Raw genomic sequence first — 19,854 nt, forward strand, 5'->3', positions numbered from 1 at the left:
TTGAACGACAGCTTTTTTTTCTCGCCTGCGCTGGGGAACATTGCGAAGCGATCGAGAGAGCTCATTTACGTTTCGTGAACTTGGCGGCAAAAACAGTTTTTTGTTTCTGTTAGGAGTGGCGTAAAGCTGCAGGCTTACAAACACTGCAACTTGGAATCGATACAGAAGTACACGGCTGATGCTAATATGGCCGGTATACGTGAGGGCATGTGCGAAAAAGGTGCATCATAATTGCTGCAATACGTACGTGTACCGCCAAAGTTACGTATGCTTGGTATATGCTAGATTAGCTTCTCTCCTTGCCATCGAATCAAGCGTTTTATATTCAACGACACCGAAACATACTACGGCACAAGCTACAATAACGTAGACGCTGCGCTGGTAGAAACAGTGCATGCTCCAGTATTCACCAGCGCTTGCCAGTGAAACTTCCAGTGCTTTCAGCGCTTTGCAGGACGCAACAGCATCACAGCGGTTGAGCCAGCGCCCCTGCCAGTGCGACGCAGCTTTTTCCCAGTGCGCCCAGCGAAGTGCCACTGATTACAAGCGTATACCAGTTCGAATAAACGTACTGGCATCACGCTGTTTTTGCACTAAGGCTGTGTTTATTTCCAGCCGCGCTCGTGTCTTGTACAAGAACCGCATGGATAAAACAAAATGTAAGTAAGATGCATACCCCGTCTATTCATCACGGTTGTTTTGTGAACGTTTCTACTAAATGAAAATAGAATACACAGATAGCCATCTTATTTGGGTGCCTCTAGTGTTGCATAATTAGGGCTGCTGCTTAACCAACAGTTGGCTTCTAGCAGCTGGTATTAGCTACCACGGGCTACTTCTCGACTAGTGCCTGATATTTCAGCAATTGGTAGCTATAGGCCACTGTAGGTTGCCGCTTGTACGTCTCTGGTGAGTGTAAGCAAGAGTTACGTGTTAGTGTTGCCTAGTCCTTCTCCAAAGTATAAGAGTGGCTACTGCCATCGCCTAATGCAAGTGATAATCATGAAGACCTTGCCGCAACTCTTGAATTGTCGTGGATGATACTGCATATGTACTTCAACGACACTTCGACTTGTAATTACTGACTGCGGTCGACTCCGCCGGAGTTTCCAGCATGACACAGCTAATGTTATTCATGACAGCGTAACATGACATGCTCGGCGGTCGACGGCCGCATGCGAACTGGGGGTAAATGGAACCTCCTAAAATACATGCTGGACGACTGCGAAACAAAAAACAACCAGAGTCATGCCATAGACCGGCTCCTACACTCGCACAAAAAGATGGGAGGAACAAACTCATCCTTTCTTGAAGAAATCTCCAAACGTCACCTCCCCTTAAACACAGCACAACCCACCGACTACCCAGAAATAGAATGCGAAACGATACCCGAACTCGACGAACCCTTCACGGAGTCAGAAATTCGGGAGGCATTACACAACCTCAACAGCAGATCAGCCCCCGGTCCTGACAAGGTAACCAACCGCCTGTTGCGAAATTTAGACGACCAAGCCATCACACTACTCACAAAAGACATTAATTACATGTGGGAAACTGGCCAGGTACCTGAACAATGGCGCACGGCCACGGTAATCCTTCTCTCAAAGCCAGGTAAACCACTCAACTTCGACAATCTACGCCCGATTTCCCTAACCTCATGCATAGGAAAAGCAGCTGAACATGTCATCCTAAATCGTGTATCGCGCTACATAGAGGATCACGAACTCTTTCCGTTCAACATGGTCGGGTTTCGTCCGCACCTTTCAACACAAGACGTCATGCTATTACTAAAGAAACAGATCTTCGACTCAAAAACGAGAGATGTTCGTGGCATTCTCGCCCTAGACCTCACTAAAGCATTCGACAGCGTCTCACACCGCTTTATACTGGAATCCATTGCCAGCCTTGGTCTCGGTAAAAGATTCCAGGCGTACATTCGTTCTTTTCTGCAAAATCGAACAGCTCAGCTGCATTTATCGCAACTTACATCCGATACTTACACATTAGGTTCCAACGGGACACCACAAGGGGCAGTCATTTCTCCACTCCTTTTTAACATAGTAATGAAGGGACTATCTGACAAACTCCGCGACATCCCAAACATAAACCATGCTATATACGCAGATGACATCACCATCTGGTGCCCAGGAGGCTCATTGGCGGAGTTGGAGCAAGCCCTTCAAACTGCTCTCGATACCACAGAAGCCTACTTAAAAAACACTGGACTTCGTTTGTCGCCCACAAAATCAGAGTTGCTACTGTACCGGCAATCTCGCCAAGGCGTTCGTAACTTAACACCCTTAGGTGATCTACCCATAGCGCTACACGCCAAAGATGGGCAGCGAATACCCCGAGTGGACTCCATACGCATTCTCGGCCTCCTCGTCGAGGCCACTGGCTGTCATGCAAGAACAATTAAACATATCACAGCAAAAACAGAGAACATGCTCCGACTCATTCAGCGAGTCTCGGGTCGTAGACGAGGCCTTGGAGAGGCCAACCTTCTGCGCATATACCACGCGTTCCTAATGAGTCACATCAATTACGTCGCCTCTGCCCACAACTGGACGAAGGTAGAAAAGACGAAACTAAACACACTCATGCGCAAAAGCATTAAACAAGTCCTTGGTTTGCCTCAAAACACGAGCACTTCCCGTCTCGACCAACTAGGCATGCACAACGGCATCGATGAAGTGATCGAGGCCCAGACCACGGCCCAAGTGATCCGCCTCTCCTCCTCCAAGGCAGGCCGCCGACTTCTAAGCGAGGCCGGCATGTCCCCACACCCCTGCCTTGAACGCGCAGTAACCCTCCCCAGAGTTGTCCGAGCTACTTACATGGTAACCCCATTTCCGCGAAATGTCCACCCACAACACAATGAAGGCAGACGGCTGGCCCGCGCTCGCGCGATCCTAAACCGTACCGCCGCGAATCGCAACTCTACCGCATTCGTCGACGCAGCGCAATACGGTAACTCCTCCTCTTTCGCACTCGCGGTAGTAGATGGCGACGGAGCCCTACGCTCAGCCGCCTCGGTTAGGCTATCAACAAGCGCCATAGCCGAACAAGTTGCTATAGCTTTAGCGATGACCGACCCCTCACTCACTAATGTCTTCACAGACTCTCGCGCCGCCATTCGGGCTTACGAAACCGGCAACATCGCTCCAGAAGCAGCCCGCATTTTACAAACACGGAAATATACGGGCTCGCACTACCTCTCTTGGTTCCCTGCCCACATGGGCAAAGACGTTCACCCACAACAACCCAACCTCAACGAAATGGCTCATGATCGAGCACGAGAACTGACCCGCCGTGACGATCAATCAGCCACCGAAGAGCTGGGCCCAGACGTGCAGTTTAATGACCCACTACTCACCTTCCATGAAATTACCTCCCACTACCGACACAACAGAAGCCGATACCCTTTACCCCATTCAAAACTAGAACGCGCGCAAGAAGTAGCCTTTAGAATGTTACAAACGAGATCGTACCCATCACGGGGCCGACTCAGCCATTATAACTCAGACATAAATTCACAGTGCCCAGATTGCACAGAAGTGTACTGTTCACTCGCGCACATGCTCTGGCAATGTCCCGCGTTACCTCAGGGACCTCTCACCAGTGAGTCCGACTGGGAGGAGGCACTCAGGAGCCCCAATCTCCGAAACCAACTTAAGGCAGTCCAGAGGGCCCAAGAACTGGCGGAACGCCACCACGTTCCCGCCCCGACTCGGGCGTCGCCTACGGTAGCGGCTGCTAGGATGTCCCACGTGGGCACCCTGGTGGCTTAAACTCCTCAGGACCATATATTAAAGTTCTTGACTGACTGACAGCGTAACCAAACGCGCTCTGTTTAAGAATAAAACAAATATCTTGCTTGCAACCTGAGTTCCAACGTTGCGTCGGAGAGGGCTCCTTAGGCATAGCAGCACTGTGGACATGTCTCGTACTTACCCACTAAGAACCCATTATGCAGCATACATGAACATGGGTATCTACTTTGTAAAGCTTATTCCTGAAGTGAGCATTGCGGCATATACAGCTCGACTAAAGCAACCTCACGCAAAGCACAGACTCCCGCAGTGTGTGAACAATTGCGGACAATTGTTTAGTGATTTGTTTAGAGCACTTATGAGCTAACTACGTGCAGCATCATAGAGTTCACCGCATGTAGTCAGGGCTCAATAAGCACGTCCATTACTGATTCCCATCTTGTTTATTAAGCTGCTTTTTCTTAAGCGCCTCTCAAACACTCTTGCGCAGTAGTGTAAAGAATGCATAGGTTCACTCTGCATGCAAACAAAAAAATAGTATCATGAATGACTTTTAGTCACCATAACAGTGTGTATTTAGTGACACTCAAAGTAATAATCAACCTCATTGAATATTTTTAAATGAGGACCATTGGGAACAAGCACAAATAAAATAAATGTAGTATGCTAGCTAGTGCGATGAATTATTAGCGTTTTGGAAAGATGTATTGACAGGAGTCTTTGAAAGTAAGTTCGCCGAGTCATTATTTATGATCATGCATGAGATAACCCAGTTGTCAAAACAGCTCTTCGTTCGTAAATAAAATATAAGCGTTTTATTGAGTTGTGGACTGGCAGATGCAAATAATTCTCATTTCTAGAGTTGGTTGCGTGCCTCGTGCTTTTTTTTAAATCTCCTTAAAATCCAATCTTCAAGAATATAGGCAAATGGCTTTTTAAGGCGAAGATGCAAAGAGAACAATAATGGTCTCTCGAAATTGTGGCAACGTGGCAGCTATTGCGCATTAAATATTACTGAAACCTATCCAGAAAACCATATTCTTGACATAACAAGGTTTAAAGCTTTAATATAAATTGTCGGAAGTAGTCATGATCCCCAGTGAATAAGATTATAATGACAGTAATATAAAGCAGCCGCCGTTCAGACCCTGCTTACTCTGTACGTGCACGTAATTTATTCGTACCTTTGTAAAAGAGAGTCATCCGCTCCTTGTGTTCTTTATCAAATACTCCATGTATTCGAAAGTCACATCTGCCAAGAAGAGACATACGAGTGTGATATGAAGATTGGTAGAGGGAACAGAAAACTTACCTACTTCCTCTAATGAACATGGATCTCTTGAATGTAATTGACATAGGTTTAATAGACAGAAGGTGGTCTACCTCGCACTTGATTGGTGCTCTGTTAGTGGTTTTGTACGTCCATAGTAGCTCAAACTGGTTGACGAACTGAAATATCAAGAAGTCATTTTCGAGTGTATATTATTATCTAGGCTCCCTTATATTAAGCCACGTCACGCTGGCAGGATGTTTTTGCACGCACAAGTCACATGATACTGTAGTCCTAAGCCAAATGATGCCCCATGAAAACTGTTGTGTTATAGTTCGAGCATTCATGGGCATTCATCAATTTTCCTACAGCCCCGCCGTGGCAGTCTAGTGGCCAAGGTACTCGTCTGCTGACCCGCAGGTCGCGGGATCGAATTCCGGCTGTGGCGGCTGCATTTCCGATGGAAGCGGAATTGTTATAGGCCCGTGTGCTCAGGTTTGCGTGCACGTTAAAGAACCTCAGGTGGTCGAAATTTCCGGACCCCTCCACTACGGCGTCTCTGATAATCATATGGTGTTTTTGGCACGTTAAACCCCAGAAATCGATCAATCAATCTCTTTTCCTACAGTGATCTATAAAGGCCAATCAAGCTCCCGAATACTAGGCTACACACGCACTACTACAGCCCCTAAAGTACTGAAACTGGCATTAAATGCAATGATCATTTGCACATGACCTTTTTGTGATATGTTGCAAATTATTACAATTTAATAACCCACACAGTTTTCATAGCTGCCGAAATGATTTGAGTTTCAATGTATCACACCAAGCTTTGCTGTAAGATTGCAAATGGTGGAGAACGTTCTTTCAACAATCGTTACACCACAGAATATACCTATAGCTCGTTAACCTAAAAAAAATGTGGGTTTTGTGCCGCAATTCTGGTTTGTCTAAATATGTTTCTCTAAATATGTTTTCGCAATATGTTTCTCTAAATGCTGGCCTGCCACTATGAAACCTGCTGAAGTGCCCATCATGAGAGCCGTGCGGTTCCTTATTTTAGGGTAACTATGGGTCCGTTTACAAGGCCTTTGGTCTCGACAATCTTTCAGGTAAACACGTTTAGTTAACCCGAGACGAGTACGGACTATGTTCGTTCACAAAAATGATATGCACCATGCGCGCTACATTTTGCGGCCCTTTATCGACAACCTGGCCTAACTGCTACTGCAGTTTGTATACGTGTCGCCTACGGAGAGTTCTGTCAGGTTCTTTCACCTCATAGATAGTGCAACGATAGTGCCGGAGAAAGGGAGTGAGAGAAGCAATCTTGCTCTTGGGGTGGCAGTGGCGCCACCTCTTGCGCTGCGCGGGAATCAGGCGCGTTTCTTGCGAATTGTTGTAGGAATTTTAGGTTAAGGTTGTGATTATTTCCAGATTAATGATTAGATACTGCTTTAATTATTGTTGGTTTACTTTGACTCGGTTTCGAGAGTCGCTGGCCTCGTTTTGGGCTTTCTTGATTATTTGATACTGAGTCGGATCACTTCAGTCAAGATCTATGGGTTTACGACAAGCCGGACTCCTAAGATGCTATATATTTGAAGAGATATTGCACTGATAGTTGGAAAGCGTGCTGTATTTACCAGAAGCCGTTTCAGCACTGAAAGTGCTCTTGGGCGAGCATGACGACACACTCTGCGTCACGTACCACGGTCTGGTTCCGAGATGCACGTTACCACATTACTTATACACTACTTTCTTCGCGGTTGGAGTGGCGGGGTGTTCAAATAAAACATGGCTAACTACTTTTTTTAGGAATACGTATAACCCAAAAATGAAACTTGTCTCCACAAGGGTAGTTCAGCGTTTAAAGCAGTGAATGCTTCTGCAACAAAGTGTATTGCGAGGAACGACAAACATCTCAAAACAGCCCACATAAATTGAGGACAAACAGGACGAGCGCGTACATACAAATATAACAGCTTTAAGCTTAAAGCACGCTGCCTAAATAGAGAGCAGGACTTACGAAACGTATGCACAAGTACACAAAGAATGAGCGTGAGCAATAGCCACACATCCTATTTCGTGTGTAGTAGCGCACACGTTTCCTGAAGACACCCACAGATTCGAGGGCAGTCATATTGATCACTTTAAATTTGAAGCGAGCGAAGCCTCATTAACCACTGTGACTATAAAGGAAACTTGTGGTTGAATCCCAAGAGGTGCAAAACGCTCGAATCCCGAGATAGGCGCGCGCGTGAGTGAGTCACCATGCCAGGAAACATCTGTACGCACTGTGACCACACCATGAAGAGGCGCGCGCACTTAGCGACCCGTGGCAAGGCACGGGGTGAAGACCATTAGAGCACACGTGCCCAAAGCGTGCTCTTCGCGCCATCTCGCTACTGATTACGAAAGCGTGCAGAAGTGAAGGAGCTCGGAAAACGGCCAATGGTACATGGTGAGTATAAATGCCTCGCTGTTAACAAGCCCAGCAACGGACAGTGTGTGATTTATTTCTTGGTTATTGCCGCGTGCTGTGGAGCGAAAGATCACTGGTTTGACGCATCGCTAAAGTGCTTCTACGTCTTGTTGTTTTTCTTTGCAATTTTCAAATATTTATTTTAAAACGCCATAACCGTGACGAAGATACGTCTGTGGAGCCGGGTTGAACGCCGGCATAAGAAACTTTTCTTTGAAAAGTCCACTCATATACACGATGTGAATGGTGACGAGTACATGAAGCCTTGGTAGGAGAAGAACCGTACGATACCCGAGCGTTGCCCCACTAAGTGACATAAAGTGTATATAGAAATGTCAATGCACAGAAGCGTATGCCTTGAATAACGCGTCATCTTACTGGTGGTAACGTAACATTTTAAAGTGTGTAAATAGTTTCGAAATGCAGTACTCTACATGAGCAATTGTGTTGCAGCCTACCTTCAGAAGTGTCAAATCTAGGCATATCTTAGTGGAGAACTCATCAATACATGTCTTCATAGGTTATTTTCACTATGAACGTCGATTTTTATGGTTAAAACCTATGTCTATCTTGGAGTCTATAGTACGGGAGTGCTTTCGTAGTATGGTATGCACTGCGCTAACTGGAATTAAACGGTAGGAGCAGCATGAACGAACAGTGGCGGCGAGGCAGCAGAGCGCTTCAAGGCTCCCGCGTACGTTGTCTCCCAGCGGTATTCAGCAGGAGCTGGGGCAGCTGTAGCAGGACGCAAGGTGTCTCTTAGGGCCTGGTGCAGCTGATTATTCATCTCAATCACAATCGAACTAGGCGTGGAATGATGTGTTAAACCGGTCTTTTTCAAATCCTCAATCACTACAGAACGAATGAGTTCGCGTAGGCAGTCACTGCTGTCTTCCAGTGGCGATAGCACTGTCAGCAGAAGACATGACACTCAGTTGCCTCTCGCATAGGTTGCGCTGCTTCTGCAGCATGTTTTCTATTGTCACGACTTCACACGAGAACTCCGTGACCGTCTTCGGAGGGCCCCACACGAGGCCGGCAACAAACTGATCCTTGACGCTGCGCATTGATCCCACAACTTCCTGTCCTCCGCCATTCCTAGGTCGGCTCGTGGGAAAAGGCATGTCATACCTTCGATCTACGTGGTCACAGTTTGGTTTCGCAACTGGACGCGAGCCAGAATAGCTCGTTCCGCTAAATCTTGGCGATAAGCGCTGGCGCAGGTATGCAGACGTCACACTGCTAAAACTTTCACACCCAAAAACTTGTAAAACGGGTGTACGCATTAAAAGCACCCTTCTAAATGCATTTTTAGTCTCATTTTAAAATTGACAGTGTTCGTAAATAAAACACTCTTGAAACACCCCGTTTACACCCTTACCTCAAAGGCGTTACGAACAACATTACGAATGCATGACATTTTCGGGCCCTTTTGCTTATAATATAAGTATACCTTAACCATCTTCATACCATCAAAGCTCTAACTTGTAGCTGCTTGCGGGTCTAGTAATTAATCGAAGGAGGACGTAAAATATTGCTACCGAAACACAGTGTTCATCGATAAAGCGCCCGAACTACAAAGACAAAAGACACACAGGACTAGCCGTTGCCTCCTGCACGTCTCTCCTTTTGTTGTTTTGTTAAGTCCGCCTTATTTTATCAAGTATATTCATACATGGAACTGCCATCGTTTCAAGACAGTTTTCTCTGTTTCACCCCATCACGCGGGTGTAGGTTGACCTAACACTGATAGTTTAAAGGTGTTCATAAATACCCATAAAAGTAGGGTGTCACGTTTTCGTACACGCTACATTTATAGGGTATTCTAAACACTCTAAGAGAGTGTTTCCATGAGACAAAATTACACTCTTAAGGGGGTAAAAACATTTGCAGTGTGGTCTTTTTAGCCTATGGTGGTTTGACGTCGTGCTTTCCTTGCCGGTTGGCGAGGTTTTCACCGAAGCGCTGGTGATATTTCTTGACATGGGGCGAAGAGTATTGTCGACTTTCGGAAGTTTTGCCTATTTACGTGGCTGGCCTGATGCAAGGGGTTGTTTTCTGGTACTGAAGCCGTAGAGCGTCTCCCTAAAGGGGTTTGCCACCTCCATGAGGCTACCCCACAACTCCACTAGTTTGTCACGAGGCTTCAGAAGTACTAGGGGGTTTATTAGGCCACCGAGTGGCTAGCTTCTGAACAACGCATCCATTGCGGCTGGCTCTCGAGTAGAGAAAAAACACGAGGTCTTCTTCATGGGGATAGCCACTCTTGCCCTCAACCCACTGCGTGCGGATGGCAGTATGTTATATAAATACTTTGCAAAACAACATAAGGTTGTGGTCTTGTGGCGTGAGTTGCACGTTGGTTTTGTCTTTTTCTTCTTTGAAGTTTTTGTACACAATTTGAAACGACATATCTATGACAGAAATACATTAGCGCATTCATGATGGGCTCCAGCAGGAACACTATCGTGTCCCAATGGTCTAGAAAGGTCACTCTACCAACTTTCACTGTGTCTGGGCTCTCCATAGCGCGCAAGCCAGGTGGTTTTTATTTTCTTCATTTCTGAATTTCTCAGTAATGTTCCTGAGTTGCATTGATTGCGAAGATAGCAGAATCAGTACTATAGCCTGACATCAGCTTGACATCACGCTAATATTCACATGGATACAATGCTAGTTCTGCTGTCTTCATGCAGCATTTTGGCAAGTTATGTTATGGCAAGTTATGAAGCTTCCAAAATCACTGCTTGGGCGTCGACAAAAAGCTTTGATAAGAAGAAGCCATGGAATCATCACAACATATTGCGCGAAAATGAGACATGTTCGTATCATTTTCTGGCGTCAGTGTGTGCGGAGAAATAAAACTTGCTTTTAAACACATGCTGTAATTACTTCTGCGAAAGGCATTGTTCCAAGATAGTGCATTTTTTGCATTTGAATGTCTGGTCTTTCATTTTGCACATAAATGACGAAAAAGCTACCTAATTTGTGTTCAAATTCAAATGTTTGCTCAAAATTTTGTTTCAAAAAAATTTTGTGCCCCTCCTTCCCATTCACAGACGCGAGCTGACAAGCCTTATACTTTGCTTGAGCTGAAAACCGGCCACACGACATCGTCTGGGGTAGAGATTCCTGATCCGTTTTACCAGGCGAATAAAAGAGAGCATCCCGGCAGCCATCGACTGGGGTGCGTAATTCTTTTGGGCATGAATTTGCGTTGCTTTTGGTTTCGTGTTCTGCCTGGTATCCTTGTGACTGCTGCGTTCATTGGCAGTGTGGCTTCTCAGTCTACCACACAGCCTTGTATGGCAGCTACGATGCATGCGCAGCGTGCCCCTCTTTGCCATTCACTGAAGCGAGCTGACACGCCTGGTACTTTACTTGAGCTGCAAACTGCCCACATGACTGCGTTTCCAGAAGCGCTCCTTGATCCGCTTTACCAGACTGAAAGTTGGTTCTGCTGAACAGATGGCGGTTGACATGTGGGTTTAACGTCCCAAAACCACCATTTGATTATGAGAGATGCCGTAGTGGAAGACTGAAGAACTTTTGACCACCTGGGGTTATTTAACATAAAAATCTGAGCAAACGGGCCTTCGGGATTTTCGTATCTATTAAAAATGTAGCCGCCACAATGGGAATTCAGTCTCGCGACCTGTGAGTCAGCAGCCGAGTACCTTCGCCAATTGATCATTGTGGCGGAGCAACCGGCGCGAGTTGTTCGTGACATTGAGACTATGCATGTGTTAGGGCAAGGTTGGTATAGATGTTGCAGGGCTGCGCTTGGAGAACACGGCTAAAGTGTCGCACTGCTTCGTATATCGCCAGAAGTTCTTTGTAGTAAGCTGGTGAACTCGTTTCGGCAGTGGTCGTGCTTTCGTCGGTGGTGCTGGCCAGTGAGGAAGTCCCTTTCTGAGCTGAGTGTCAAGGGGTGCCAGGTGTTGTGCACATGTTGAACCAGGGCAGCAACGATGGGAAACGAGAGGCGTTGGTTAAGAGTCCAAAGAAAGCGTAAGGCACGGAATGGAAGGGGAGCTTGGCGGTGCAAAAAGCATACTTTCATTCCTCGAAAATTTGCACCAAAATTGGTGCCCACGTGACAGGTTGGTTTTCTTGTAGACCAGCTAGGATATCGTGAAGAGACTCCTAGTTGTCGGCGGCCTGCGGTAAAAAAACGTCAATAGAAGTTCAACACGCCGAAAAAACGGCGAAGGTCTTCAGTGGTGGTGGGTTGAAGCTCTTTCTGCGAATGAGTGATGCGTTCAGGCAAGGGAGTAGTTACCTCTGATGAAACTTTGTGGCCGAGGAAACAAATGGTGCAGGCATCAAGAATGATCTTTTAGACGTTGACGAGCAGACAGGGGTCCTCAAGTTGTAGCAAAGACAAAAAGAGCCTTTTGTGTTCTTTGGCGTCACGTGAAAAGACCGATATATTGGCAAAATAGACGAAGCAGAAGTCGAGGCCGCAACCTACTTCGCCGATGAAGCACTGAAATGTCTAGCCTACGTTTCTTAGGCCAAGGCTTATGAAGGGAAACTCTAACAAGGCAAATGGAATTATTATTGCAATTTTCAAGACGTCATCATGGTTGATGGGTATCTGCCTGTAAGCCTTATCCAAGTCATGCACAGGAAAAGGCGTGGCAGGCGGGATTGCGATCGTTAAAGTCCTAGATGTGTGAACGAGGTACCTGTCCGGAATTTTGGGTGCGTTGATAGTTCCTGTCGCCACCCAATGGTCTTCGGCACAAGTTGAAGGGGCGAGGCCATGGGCAGTAGGAGCAACGGGCGATGTCTTGAGGAGTCTTGCTTCAAACTCTGCTTTGGCTATGAGCATGGGATTAGAAGCAAGGTGATTGGTGCGGCAGAGAGCCGCTGGTCTTGGAGTGGTCCTGATGTAGACCGCTGTCCAATGAAACACGTCCAGCCAGGAAACTCAGCGAGAATGGCATGGTACAGGAAGTGATTGCTGACGCTGAGTACATTGATGCTTGGCTGTTGGGCGGTCGTTTGCTGGCTTGTGGTGGAACGTCCCGTTGTCGCTTTTTTAAGCTTGTCGTTGCGGCAGTCCGAAAGAAGGTTGTAGTGAGCCAAACATTCTCAGCGGTGAATGGCTCGGCGACGTCGGCGATGACATAGCTTCAGTAAAGGACACAGAGTAAGTTCTTGAGCTGGATGTGCAGGTTCATTGAGCCATACGTCTTGAACGTAGACTGGTGCGCTGCGCTGAGCTCGAAAGGTGTCGGCGTGCGAGGTGCTTGAAGGGTTGCGCGTAACAGCAAACGTCGGAACCGCTGTCGACTAGGTAACGATGTTTCGTGATATAGTCGGTGAACAAGATGCGGTGGCCTCAGGGTTGGCAGCTTGCGGCTGTCTGTACGAGCTGCAGCCGTTGTCAATTTCCGCATGTCCCACGTAACAGGGCCATCGATATTGCCAGGCTCTTTCAGCAAAGCGTCAGTGTAGCACGGATCTTGATGTCCGGTCGCAGCGATGAGGTAGTATTACGGCTGTGGCTTTGCGAATGGCGGCGTTGTTGCATCAGAAGATGGCGTAGTTGAATAAAGGTGAGCCGACGATTTTTGTAGTAGATGTAGCGCGTGAGATCTGTGGTGTTATGCGGTGTGGTGACAGCCTGGATGGTGGGCGACAACTGCGGCAAGAATACCTCGACGACGCGATCGTCAAGTTCGTCCAGAGGTCGCCTGGCGTAAGCCTGCCGAATCGCCTGGTTGTGCGACGGGATTCGTTAGAGCCAAATTGATCGCATGAAGGAATGTCTAACCATGTTGCCACGAGCTTATGTATGTGTCGCAGGATCTGCGAAAGTTTGCGCTCACAACCTCTGCGGACTGCAGTTCTCGTATCTTCTGTTCTTCTGAGAGTGGCAAGCAACGGATAATTGCAAATTTTTAATGTTCGTGCAAGTTCGCCATAAGTGGGTAGACAAGAATATCCTAGACCTCGTTGGCATAACGTGCGTACAAGTGGGCGATGACGTAATTGTAGTGTATCTGGTGTTGCGTGATGCGCGCTAAAGGGAAAAGGGTCTCAACCTGGGTAAATTGAACCACAAGCAAGTCGATCAAAGCGGCGGAAGCTTGAAAGAAACACGCCAGGAAACAGCGTGCGGGATAGCTTCTGTCGAAGCTCGGACGTTCTCAGTTGAGCTGCTAGGCAGGGCCTCGTTTACAGAGGCGTTGTGAGATTGCTGCTACTTCTGGGTCTCCAGTTTCTGTTTAACTTGTTGTACTTGAAAGCAGAGAGTGGTGAAGGCTTCTGGCTTGGCCATAGCGTTGACGAATTTCATCATAAAACGCGACAATCGTTTATTACCGTGGTAGCAGTAGTGGGACAAGCATGCCGCCGCTGCACTCGAAAGGTTTATGAAATAATCAAGGAAACCGAACTTGGCAGCCTTTCCCAATAAGGTCGATCACTGGGTTGCCTGTACTAAATGGTGCTTTGGTTGATTGAATTGTAGTGTTGTCTTTTTGAGGCGCGCAGGCGTATGTGAACGTCTTCAACTTTTGTATATTGTCATCACAGCATACCCATAAGCTCATTGACCTGGAATTTTTCTGTCTCTTTCTCTCCTCTTTGCTCTCTTTCTCTCATCTTTAAAATTGCCCTACCCATTCCTCCAGCATAGGGTAGCATACCGGTCATGTACCTAGTTAACCTCCTTGCCCTCTTTTGTGTTGTTCTTGTCCAAATGTTGTCTAATTCTGTTAGCAATTACCTTTCTAAATAGCTTGTATAGTATGGAGACCACGGTCAGCTTGCTATCTCTCTTATACAAGCTTGGATGAGCCAGTGATTCTTTAATCCTTCTCATTCTTTTTCTCATAAATTAAAATATTATTAGCATTCTGCCAAGAAGCTGGTACCCTTCCCCGTCAGGACACTCTTCATCAGCAGGCTGGCTAATTCTGGACTACAATCGGTCTTCCGTTTTTCAGCAGATATGATATAACTGATTCTCAGCAGCAGTTTCACCACTTTGCCCCGCCGCGGTGGTATAGTGGCTAAGAAACCCTCAACTTGCGTAACCGAATTTCGGTGGTGGCGGCTTCGTTTTCGAGGCAAAAATGCTGTAGGCCCATGTTCCTAAATTTGGGGGCACGTTAAAAAACTCCAGGTGGTCAAAAGTTCCGAAGCCTTCCACTGCGACGTCTCTCACAATTATATAGCGGTTTTCGAACGTTAAACCCCACGTATCAATAAATTCAGTTTTGCCCATTTGCAATTCCTTCTAGGTTTTCCTGACTTCTGTCATTACTGGTGGGGGGGGGGGGTGTCGCCTGGGTTACTGCAAGTTCTTTCATTTTGGTCGTGGTTGTCCTGGCTACTGTAGGGATCTTCACTAAACTCCTTCGCTGTTTTAAATATCCGAACCATATTGGTAGTTACTTTGCCTTCCTTGTTTCTTAGTGGATCCATCTTGCTTTGCTCATTCCAAGTTTCCTCTTCACCGCTGCCACGCTTGCTAAGTACTTTAGAGCATGTTCAATTCACCCTTTGACATCGGATCGGCAAAGCACAAAAGTAAAATGCGTTCTTACAATTCCAGTCGAACGTTTGCTGTACATTGATATAAAACAGTTTGCCACTTGGTTTTTGTCAGCAATAGCACTGCTTAACGTAGAGGAATCCACATTGCAGCTTGCTTCTATGGCTCCATTCCGACGGCTGTCATCATTATTTATTAAACGAGTCATTGTGGTCATAGATGCGTGTGGTAGCTTTAGCAATTTAAAGTAACAGCGGAACCGAGAAGACGAGGTGACAGCCAGGAAAGCTTGACTAATAGAGCGCCAAATTTACATTAAGGTAACCTACTCGCGCAGTGTTCGTGTTAAACACCACTGCCCGATGATAGAGGATTGTAAGGGACGTCGCGCTTTCGCTATGGGCGGCCGCGATTGTTCAAGGTGCGAACCTACGTGCGGAACGCGGAGCTCAAGCCAGACCACTAGACGTAGCTGGTGGGCGTCGCAGACCTTTTTGTTCTGGGTGGATGATGTGCACGACGAATGCTATGAGCTACGGTGTCTTAAGGCGTTCACACAAGTGCACTTCTATATCATACGAGCCGAATGAAACGGATGCTTAGGAACGACGTATTGAAGGAAGTAATGTGCAATACCAAAGTCAGGATGAATTACGGCACCTCACCGAGAACGCTTAGAGGTGCGTTTTAATTAATCATAAAAGGTATGTAATCATGCGCAGTGTAATAAAAAAAGTTACCGTGACACAGTGGATAGTGAGCACGCATCTGTTGTCACCATTCATCAAATCCCACTGATGCAATTTTTTTGTCTTTTGATCATGCGTATTTTTTCGACATAAATTTTGTGACGTAAATACGTCACTTAAATATTTATAGACCTCGGCATAAAAGACTTTCGTGGTAGAAAAGAGAAACCTTGTTATGCTAAGTACAGGTACTTCATATTGCTTTAGGCCTAGTGCGTAGTGACTACGACTTCTTTTCCTAATAAGATTTAGGTATATATCCCGTATATGTACGTAATTCATAAATTGCTTGTATAATCAGTGAAATTGGAATAATACATGTGCAGGCATATCTCGGAAATACCAAATTGCACTCTTTTCAACATTGAGTAGTAATAACGTTCTAGCTTTTTTTCGCATGTAACAAAAGCACTGGTAATATGAATAATAACACGTGACTATGCCGCTGCTTACATTACGTGGGAGGGTATTCTTGATTTTCTAGCTGCCTTACAGTCAGCATGTTTGAGGACACACAATTTTAGGTGATGTGCGCTGCTGCCTAGACAAGTGTCATGCGTGGCAAGAAAGCAGCCTGTAAAAGCGCCCAACAATACTGCATTTACTCATTTGCATTTTGTTGCTGTGGTGATTGTTGCAGATGCCAGACTAATTTTTATTTTCACTGCTGAGTTAATTAGTAGCATAAAAGAGGTCAGCTAGTGAAAATTTTCAGAAAAACACATGACCGCGATGTGAAACAAGATTTCACTGGGTGAAGCACGTGAACTAGACGGGCAAGGTTGGTCTTTTATTAGTAATTAAACGGAAAAAAAACCTTACTTTTCCTAGTTTTTTCAATATTTTCATGCGTTAGTACTTATTGATAATAACGTATAAAATGTGATCGCGAATTTACCTGTAACGTTTATGCCTTTGGTTACCCCTGTTCAGTATAAGTAATGAAAAAAAAAATAAAACAGGAACTACCTAAGTACCCGTTCAATGCGGCTGCTAGGTAAACGTTCTCACAAATATGAATAATTGTCATTTACGTCAACCTATCAATACTAGCTACCAAAATGTTAACCAATCTAAACCAACATTGACAGGTAAATTGAAAAACAGAATAAAAAGTGTGGAAGAACTTATAAACCAATAATACCTTCTTACGCTTCAAATATTTACACGGCATTCAAACGCACTGAAAAATAACTTACCTGTTTGATATTCACACCAGCTGCAAAAATCATGATGTCACCTAAAATAATTACCAGTATGGTTGTGAGTGTCTCAGCTTGCATGCCCGTTACGTTAACTGTTCGTGATGCTTCTAAGCACCCACTGTGAAGCTTATTCTAAAGAACAACTTGTTGAGAGAAAAACGCGGCCACATTAAATTTTTGTCTTTATGCGAAATTGTTACGCAGATGTATAGCATTGTTCCGTTCATTGTGTTCTTTGCGTTGACTTTCGAATATTTATAGCTCTCTGTGTAATAACGGCTTGGCTGCAGGAGCTCCGACCTTTGGAAAGTACGAGCATGAATTATTGTACACGCACACGACGAGTAAGTAATTTCCACGACCTGCTGCTAGCAGAATGCTGCGAAAATGTATTATGTGCTGAAAAACGGAAAACATAAAGCGACTGCCAGAAAAGTTATTATTTCAGGCTTCGATCTGTGACCGAGAACATTTTTTTATTCATTGAGGAAGCTTTCTTTCTTGGATATTCTTGTGAAATTTCTTGTAAGTTGATTCTCCGAGCTTGTAGTTATCTATTTACATAGTTCATAATGTCACCGACAACTCAGGTCGTTCTTGAGATCTCACTAACTGCAGAAATAACGGTTTGCAAGGACCAACTTGCGGTAAAAAATATACGTTATCTTGCAGCCAATTGCTTCTTATATGGACTTTCATAACGTAATGGGTTACACAGGGACGCCGTATGTACATGTGAAAACTAGAATATTCAAAAGAATCTATGTGGTACGAGGAATGAAAATTTCAATGAGGAGCTAATTTTGATCAATCTGTTGTTACAAACCAATGATGGAAAAGAAAAACAAAAAAAGACCAAACGTAAAAAATTCAAGAGCTCCGTGTAAGTGGTGTAGACTGGAAACAAAATTAGCCTTCCACACATTGGACTGGGCACACTGCCCGTCACGATACGAATTACATTCGGCGCGCCGCAGTGTTGGAAGGCCGTTCATTTTGTAATCAATGTCGCTGACACCTATAAACGTTGCCATTAAACATAATTTAACACAGTGCAAGGTTGCGTGCACACAAGAAAAAGAGGGGGACAAATCACAGCGCTGACTCGCAGCTGAATTTTGATTGGGAAACATGAACAAAAAAGGAACACTTCAACCTTCATACTCATGTCACCACACTAACAAAAAAGGCAGACCAGTGGACATTCTCAACAACGAAAAAAAAACAACACAAACCTTGATACATCCCCCATGTACTCTCCAACAACATAAAAAGTCAAGGTAGCGTGCTATCTAAGAACCCAACCTCAATCTCATGTAGGGCTGTAGAAAGCACGCAAAGGCATTGTTCGTTCTTTTTGTTGTTAATACGTGCTTTAATTATTTTCTTTTTGGTTCGACCTCCGTGGGTCGATGGAACTTTAGCTTCATGCAAGATAAACGTGCCATGGCACTGCTTGCCATGGTGAGGCACATGTGAGTATACATTCCATTGGATAGAACGGCTGCGTTGCGACAGCCTATTGTTACTGCATGTACTTGTTCTTTTTTCATTGATCAAAATGTCAGCTGATCTGCCGTTTTCTTGTCTTAGCTTGGTCAAAAGGGTTCGAAGGCTGAAGTGTTTCTTTCCCGTTTGTTTTCAAATATCTATTCAGTTGCGAGTGAGAGCTGCGGTTTCTGCCCTCTTTTGTTTTTATTTTTTGTCCGAATAGTTGTGCGCTGTGTTAACATATGTTCAAGTACTGTTACCAAATGGCCCAGCTGTCAGTCCACCTGCAAAACCACTGCCGTCCACTAACTGCACCTGAATGAATAAAATCCTCCCAGACTTTTCAACCTAAAAACACAGCAAAATAGACGAAAAGAACGAAGAAACACACAGGACTTGCACTTACTAACAAGTCACTGTTTAGTGCCTCGTTGCAATATATTGGACAAAATTGTGAAAGCAGGTCAAGTGGAACTTGAAGCTGTTTTTCATGGTACGATGGTTTGAAGCTGCCCATCGCGAAGAATAAAATGATAGAATGCACCTAGACACATGAAATGTACTGATTGATATTGGTGATTGAATGGCGCAAAACCAACATATAATTATGAGAAGTGTCGTAGTGGAGGGCTCCGCAAATTTTGAACACTTGGGGTTCTTTAAAGTGCACCCAAATCTGAGCACACGGGCCTACGGCACTTTGGACGCATCAAAGACAATTATTCTCCTCTTAGCTTTGCACAATATACCAAAAATGGATTCACTATCTTTAATGTGCCTACAGGTAAATTCTCAAAAATTTTAATCTTGGCGAAAAACAGATTCTCCTGAATGTATCATGACGAGTATCTTGGAGTTTGACGTGACCCGTTTCCTCACTTTTATTCGTCATACTGCATTTAAACTCACTTGTAAGTAAGTGCTTGAACTGTGTGTTTCTTTGCTCCTCTCGTCTGTATTGTGCGGCAGTTACATCTTACAATGCATGACGAACTAGCTCGACGAACAGACTTTTAATGGGCAGCAGCATCAAACGTGAAGAACTTGGTTAATCATGTAACAAACGCTGCAACGCAAGAAAAATTGCGAGCCAACGAGTGTTCTGCTCCCTATTAGTGTAGAGCCTGAATCAGTAGACCTTGACGTTTCAGTTTCCGTGCGCAAGTTCATAGAAATAAAGAGATTCGAATCAACCAGTCTTACAACAGAGAAAAGAAGAGCCCGAAGGTCTGACGAGGACACAGGATGAAGAAGTCACAACAGGCATCATCACCATCATCATCATTAGCTTAGGTTCGCCCACTGCAGGGCAAAAGTCTCTGCAATATTTAGGCAATTGACCCGGTCCTGTGCTTTCTACTGTCAATG

The 19,854-nt window shown here is 45.3% G+C and overlaps 1 protein-coding gene across 2 annotated transcripts in view; it reads right to left on the reverse strand.

Moving 5' to 3' along the window:
• The window catches only part of LOC119163153 (uncharacterized), a 54,379-nt gene extending 37,252 nt beyond the window's left edge, over window positions 1-17,127 (reverse strand). For both annotated transcript variants that reach the window (XM_037415095.2, XM_037415094.2), the window contains exons 1-3: window positions 16,990-17,127; window positions 5,086-5,222; window positions 4,958-5,025 (exon numbers count right to left, since the gene is read on the reverse strand). In XM_037415095.2, the coding sequence (XP_037270992.1) occupies window positions 4,958-5,025; window positions 5,086-5,222; window positions 16,990-17,073 (289 nt within the window). In that variant the 5' untranslated portion in view covers window positions 17,074-17,127. The remainder of the gene's footprint in view (window positions 1-4,957; window positions 5,026-5,085; window positions 5,223-16,989) is intronic.
• Between the last annotated feature and the right edge of the window lie 2,727 nt (window positions 17,128-19,854).

Source organism: Rhipicephalus microplus, chromosome 9, assembly GCF_043290135.1.
Source record: "Rhipicephalus microplus isolate Deutch F79 chromosome 9, USDA_Rmic, whole genome shotgun sequence".
NCBI classification, from domain to species: Eukaryota; Metazoa; Arthropoda; class Arachnida; order Ixodida; family Ixodidae; genus Rhipicephalus; species Rhipicephalus microplus.